The sequence below is a fragment of the Alexandromys fortis genome, unplaced genomic scaffold (genome assembly GCF_014885135.2).
Source record: "Alexandromys fortis isolate MF-2015 unplaced genomic scaffold, M_Fortis_MF-2015_v1.1 scaffold_0, whole genome shotgun sequence".
Taxonomy (NCBI): Eukaryota; Metazoa; Chordata; class Mammalia; order Rodentia; family Cricetidae; genus Alexandromys; species Alexandromys fortis.
Window position 1 is genome coordinate 10351086 of NW_026067949.1, and position 7277 is coordinate 10358362.

A 7277-nucleotide genomic window follows, 5' to 3' on the forward strand; every position below is an offset into this window, starting at 1 on the left:
TGCTGGGAACTGAACTCAGGACCTTTGGAAGAGCAGACAATGCTCTTAACCTCTGAGCCATCTCTCCAGCCCCTATATCTATATATTATATATTATATATATATGTTTGATGTGTGTGTTTTGTTTTGAATCCACAACTATGTAGAATATAGTGCTAACATGGGGTTCTTATAACTAGAAGAGCTTGACTGGAAACAAACCGAAAAACTTTTATCCCTGCATCTTTCCACAGCCTTGTCCCATATTACACTCTGACTCCACAATGGGTACCATTTTTATCCTAGCATGCTGTGTAGCTGTCCAAACTCCTATTGGTCTGTGTTGACTTTGCCTCCAACTCTGGTTAAAGAAAGAAAGCAAATTCTCAGAAGTGCTTTTTCCCCTGCCAAGATCTGGGACCTCATAAATCATGGTGACAAGAAATGTGATGATGGTCTCTTTCCGTTCCCGAGGAGATTGGAAGAGGAGAGGCGTGCAGGTTCCGGTATGGTTTTGTAATTTTTCCCAGTGATGGCCTGGTGAGAAGGATTCCAGGAGGCTAGCTCCCGAACCTAACTAGGTAATTCTCCACTTGAGTGTTCCTGCAGTGAAAATGCAGAGACATCCACCAGTGTCACTCAGGCAGTTTAGAGCTTGCTGCCGCACTCCTGGCAGTTAGCAATGAAATTGTCAAGATTTCCTTTTGTTCCCTTCCAAGCAGGCAGGGCCTCATTTTTATCCCCTGGTTTAGCACATGAATCACTCCTTTTGTATATGATCAGTGGGACTGTGTGTGTTTTCAGAAACTGTCTGGCTTTGTACCTGGCAGGCTTTCTTGTTGGGCAGTGGTAGTTCTCCAAGTGGGAAAGGAAACATGCCTGTTCTCACGTAGCCCCAGACTGATGTACAAAACAGAGGAGATTACTGTTTTCTATCTGAGTACTGGGCTTTTGTTGCTTTGAGACAGAGATGTGTTATTCTGTACTTAAATTGGATTCTTAAAAAACCAGATTATTGAAAGGAAGGGTATTTCCTTATTATACTTGGCAAAGGCAGAGGCATTCGTGCAAATGACAACGGATAAGAGAAGAAGGAATGTCTTATAAGTATTTTTAGTCCTGTAAAGCTTAATATGTTTGACTGCTCCGTATTTTCATTTTTAAGTATAGTTTTATTTAAAAATGTCAACAGAACTTGGCTTAATGCTTTGCCTACACCGTTTATAAAATACTCTCTAATCAAAACACGTTGCTTGTCTCTCGATACAACTGTAGCTGGGGTCATGTATCAACCAGCCTGTCAAGAATGTTTTGTCTGCATAATATCTGACTCTATAAACAAAACTCTTAAGATTCAGAGACCTACAGATGGATATTAGAAGATATATACAGTATTTCTCAATAACTTGAAAAATATAGACAGATATAAAAGAAAAAAATGAGATTAGAGCTTGATTATATAAATATTTAGCTACAGGACTCACTCGGAATGAAAACAATACTGAGTGCAATTAAAATCTGATTTATTATATGAATGTTCATTTTCTCCTTGCTTATTGAGGGATATAGCCATCTTGTTAAACTAACCAGCTTTTCACTTGATTTCCAAATGGAGAAATGTGTCTTAGTTGGTCATAGAACAAGTTCTTTGACTATGATTTTCACAAAGAAAATGGTCAGTGTGAAGATAACCACAATCTTAGAATTCTGAGAGACTTAAGTAGTATTTAAAAATATAAATTCTAGCCAGGTGGGGGTGGTACATGCCTTTAATCCCAGCACTTGGGAGGCAGAGGCAAGCAGATCTCTGTGAGTTTGAGACCAGCCTGGTCTACAAGAGCTAGTTCCAGGACAGGCTCCAAAACCACATAGAAACCCTGTCTCAAAAAACCAAATATATATAAACTCTATTACCCTTCTCAAGCAATGGAAATAACTGGGTAATGATTTAGAGATTTCTCCCCATTTTGGTCTTTTATCATAGAACAGAATGATAATTTTAGAGAAAGCACAGAAATTATAATGAATATTGTATTTATGTACATGTTCAGATTTTGCCCAAATGATCCATGTTTTTAGTGTTTCTTTCCTTTTTTGGTATTTCATAATTTCTGACATATATTTTTAATGTATCTGACTAAATTTACTCCCATTCATTTCTCTTCAATTTCCCCATGTCATTCCATCACTTTCCTAACTCCATGTTTTATATTTTAACCCAATTCTCTTATGTTTTTATTGCTATGAAGAGACACCATGACCGTGTACTTCATATAAAGAAAATATTTAATAGGGGTGAGTGGCTCACTTCAAATTTCAGAAGTTCAGTCCATTATCATCATGACAGGGAGCATGGTGATGTACAGGTTGTCATGGTGCTGGAGCTAAGAGTGCTACAACTTGAGGGTAACAGGAAGTCAGTTGACTCACTGGGCAGCATTCCAAGCATAGGAAACCTCAAAGCACAGTCCCACAGTGACACACTTTCTTCAACAGGGCCATACCTACAGCAACAAAGCCACACCTTCTAATAGTGCCACTCCCTCTGAAATTATGGGGGTCAATTACATTCACTCTACCATTTTTTCACTAGCTGACCCCCATAAGCTTATAAAAATATCATAAAACAAAATTTATTTAGTCCAACTTCAAAAGTCATTGTAATCTTTCAATTTCAACAATGTTTTAAAGTCCAAAGTTCAAAGTCTCTTCTGAGGCTTAGGCAATTTCTTAACTATAATCACCTAAAAATCAAAATAAAAAAGTGGATCACATACTTCCAACATATAATGGCAAAGGTAATATATTAGCACTCCAAAATGCAGGGAAGGGAACATAGTGAACACATAGAGTAGACAAAAATAAGATCAAAGTGAGCATATTGAGGACATACTAAGGACATTCAGTGGACAAAAGTAAGATCAAAATCCAGCTGGGCAAACCCTAACCTCTGCAGCTAGCTCCATGCCTAATGTCAAAATGCTCTTCATATCTGCAACTCTGTTTAGCTTTTTTTTGGCTGCAACATACTTCTTTCTCTTTACCTGGTTCTACTCCCCATTAGAAGTCTTTTTTTTTTTTTTTTTTTTTTTTTTTTGGCTAGTATCCCATGACTCTGGCATCTCTAACATCTTGGGTTCTCCAAGGAAATCCAGCCTTCAATTTCACAGCTTCATGCAATGGCTTTTCTACTGTGCCTTCATTTAGGGATATCCCTGACACATGCCTGACCTCAGTGGCTTTATTAGATAACTCCTTTCTTATGTCCTTAACTCTGAACCCAGAACCATGTGACCAAACCTGCCATGTTCTACTGCTTGATGGAGATAGAACATGGTTCTCTTATTCAATTAGGTCTTCTACAGCTTTTTGTCTTTCACTGTATAACTTTGACTGTCCTGAAACTTGCTCTGTACACCAGGCTGGCCTCAAACGCAGAGACCTCCAGTGCTTCCCAGTGCTGGGATTAAAGATGTACTCCACCATAATGGGCTCTAAGCTTTTCTTTAGTTAGAAATTGAAAACTTGTTGGGTAGCATCTTGCCCTGAGGTTACCACTCCCTTTATTCCATTTCTTAATCCATCTATCTCTTTGAACACAGATTTAGCTCTATTCCACTCCATGGTATTCTATTTTTTTCTCAAGATTTTTATTTTGTAATTTACCCTGCTCAGCTTGCCCCTTTTCATTACAAATCTTTACTAGAGTTATCACCAAAACCACACAGCAGAGTCTATAATAGGCTGTTTTGAAATTTCTTCTGCAAGCAGAATTAATCCAAAATTCTTTGCTTTAGCCTCAAGCAGACTCTTCGGACAAGGGCAAATTGTAACCACTTTCTTCCCAAAACATCACAAGAATAATTTCTAGGAATCATGCTAAAATTTTTCTCTGAAATCTCTTGAGTGAGCTCTTCCCCGCCCCATAGTTCAAATAAGTTTTAGCGCTAGTGCCTTCTTTGCTCCTACTAGTATGGCCCATTAAACAGTGCTTAAAGCATTCCACTGCTTTTCTAATCCAAAGTACAAAAGTCCAAAGTTCTCCAAACAAACATATGGTCAGGTTTATCACAGCAATACCCGAGTCCCTGGTACCAACTTCTGTATTAATTAGGTTCCCTATTGCATCAAGAGACACCACAACCATCATAACTCTTATAAAGAAAACATTAAATAGGATGGCTAGTTTACAGTTTTAGAAGTTCATTCAGTCCATTATCACCATGATGGAGCATGATGAAGTATAAGCAGATCTGATACTGATGCTGAGAGTCTTATATCTTGCAGGCAGAAGGAAATAGACTGACTCGTTGGGAGGTATTCCAAACATAGGAAACCTCAAAGTCTGCCCCAACAATGACACACTTCCTCCAATAAGACCATACCTATTGCAACAAAGCCATACCTCCTTATAGTGCCACTCCCTACGAGATTATGGGGGCCAATTACATTCAAACTATTAGACCACTTAATTTACTTAGTGCTGCCTGTATATTGTTGGGTTGTAGGAATCACCTACTGGAGCATGGATAACCTTTCAGAGGCCACATACCTGCTGAAAATTGACACTCTATTTGCCAGAAACAATTAATTGTAAATGGATCTTCAGTTAGAAGTGGGGTTTCATGAGTCTCTTCTTCCATATCAATGAAGGGATTTTTGTGTAGCTTGATATTGTGCAAGTCTAGTATATAGAGTCCTGTCTTTGATTTCTTTGATTCTTAAAGGGCTGAAGCATCACTATAAGTTTAGATGGAAGGCATATGCAATGTGATATAGAATGTATATAGAGTCTCTCTAAAATTTGTGTTGAGAACCTAGCTCTCAAAATGATGGTACTATGAGGTGAGGACTTTGGGACATGATTAGATAGTGAGAAAAGGGTCCACATCAATGGGGTTGATGACCATATATGAAAAGATATGAAGAAGTTCATTTGCCCTTCCTGCCACATGAAGATACATCAAGAATGTATCATTAATAAACCTGAATATAGTCTCTCACAAGATGCTGAAGCTACCTTTGCCCTGATTTAGGACTTCTCATTTCTTTCAACTATGAATAATTATTGGCCATTACTTATAAACTAGCCTGTCTTTGTCATTGTGCAACAGTGGCCAAGTAACAGAGGTTGCCATATTATTTTTAAGTTTCCCATACTTGTCTGAGGACTTGACTAGAGCTGTGAACTCACATTTTTCTGACTTATCAGATAGGTACCAGTTTGCTCATGGGATATAAGGGACAGGCTTCTCTGGGCATGCTACTGTCATCTCTTCCAAGTGACCAATGCATTGTCTCAGCTATTAAAATCTGTAGTGTGATGATGAATGGTGTTTTTTTACTGAATACACACTATAAAAGTGTGTGTATATGTAGGTGTATGCGTATATTTGTGTGTGTGTGTGTGTGAGTGTTCTGGAAAAGACACTGAAAATGTGCATTAAGTGAATAAAAGAATGAAACAAATGTCAAAATGACTGATTACATTATTAGAACAAGTAACTTCTTTTAATGTTGGGATAAGGTTTTACTATGCCATCTATAAAGATCTATAATTCATTAAGTAGAATGTGTATTCACCCTTCTGTGTCAGACTTGCCCATGCTGGGACTATGGGCATTGTGTCACTCCTGCCTGTCTGTGACTGAACTCCTGAACTGAAGCTCCTGCTCAGGTCAAGCATAAAACTAGCAAGGAGCATTATTTCAAGTGACAGAAATCACTGTATGCTCTGGTGTGGGACCTGATGCTTTGATGATGGTACAAACAGTGGAATAAAATCAAGCTAAGTAACGTATGCATTAGATCCCAAACTGTACTTTATTTCAGCATTGTGTCTGTGGTTAAAAAGACAGAGAAGAATTTTGTCTGTCCCCACTGAGATCTCCAGCAGAGCAGGAGAAGGAGGTGCCCAGTGCTCTTCAGTGATATTTGTTCTCAGAACTTTCCCAGAAAGGCTAATGACTCTTTTCCTTCCAGCTATCCATGTTGATGAAGTCAACCTTCAAATGTACTGTGCGTGGTCACTTCTGGATAACTTTGAGTGGAACAATGGGTACAGCAGACGGTTTGGCCTCTTCCATGTTGATTTTGAAGATCCTGCTAGACCCCGAGTCCCATACAGGTCAGCCAAGGAATATGCGAAGGTCATCAGAAACAATGGCCTGGAAGGCGCTCTGTAAGGAAGATAACTGGGAAATGGCCTTCAAAGAAGCTGCTGCTGCTTGAGAGACTGAAGGCTACTTTGGTTATGTTTTCTCAGAGAACAACAAGTTTTGTTCTCAATGATCTGCAATTATAAGACCCAAATCCTAGGAATGTTATCTGTATTTTATTAGAAAGCATCTTAGATAGTAAAATAGAGTATCACAGAAACTGATTTTCAGTAAAAAAAAATTAGATCTACTTGGAAACTTTAATTTCAATTTTTAGAAAAATTTTCTGGAAAATGAATGAAGCATCTAAGAAGATAATGCACAGTTGACTTGCAGCTCTAATAGCAGAATTCTTAACATAAGCATAGATTTGTGCCCCTGCTTACTTTGGGTGCATAGCCATTTTTGCTTAGGAAATTTCTGTGAGTGTTTGATTTATAAAATTTCTAATACTTAATCTAGCACAAAATAACAAAACTAAAAGTCACAGTATGCATTCTGTCCAGCAAGAGAACTGCTAATAAATTTAATGAAACATATTTGTTAATATGTATACAATACATTTTGTCAATGATTTATCAAATATATGTCTTTCTTTTGTCTAATGAACTTTGGAAAATAATAAAGAAAGAATTTGAATGGAAAGGGAACATCTTGCTTTACCTCACTTTGTTTTGTTTGCCAGTGTCAGGGATGGAGCACATCACCTTGTGCTTGCTAGGCAGATTCTCTACCACCAAGCTGCATCCTCAGCCCCAGAAGCAGTATTTGTGTTAATATTTATCAAAATCCCAGATTCTAGTCACACACAATACCAAATTCAACGTGAAGAGACAAACAGGACATCAACCCCATCTTTACATGTGTTTTGTATATTTTTAGAAAATAATGATTTTAAACTGCTTCATTATCGGCAATTTTACGCATGTGCACAATGTACCTTGATCCTATTTGTGCTCTGCTTTGCTCTTCCATGTACTCTCTCCAACACATTCCCTTTTCTTCTTTTTGTCCTTTCTTCTTAAAAAAAAAAAAGAAAAGAACAACAGTAAAACCACCAAGTCTAATTGGCATTTCATGCTAGAATGTTGACTGATCTGGGTGGCTTGTTCCTGTGCAGGTAATCGTAATTGCAGTGAGT

At 37.9% G+C, this 7277-nt stretch overlaps 1 protein-coding gene across 1 annotated transcript in view; it reads left to right on the top strand.

Moving 5' to 3' along the window:
* Window positions 1-6163, top strand: part of LOC126506494 (cytosolic beta-glucosidase) — a 117649-nt gene extending 111486 nt beyond the window's left edge. The window contains exon 5 of the mRNA XM_050150147.1: window positions 5961-6163. Coding sequence (XP_050006104.1) covers window positions 5961-6163 — 203 coding nt within the window. The remainder of the gene's footprint in view (window positions 1-5960) is intronic.
* The last annotated feature ends 1114 nt before the right edge of the window (window positions 6164-7277 follow it).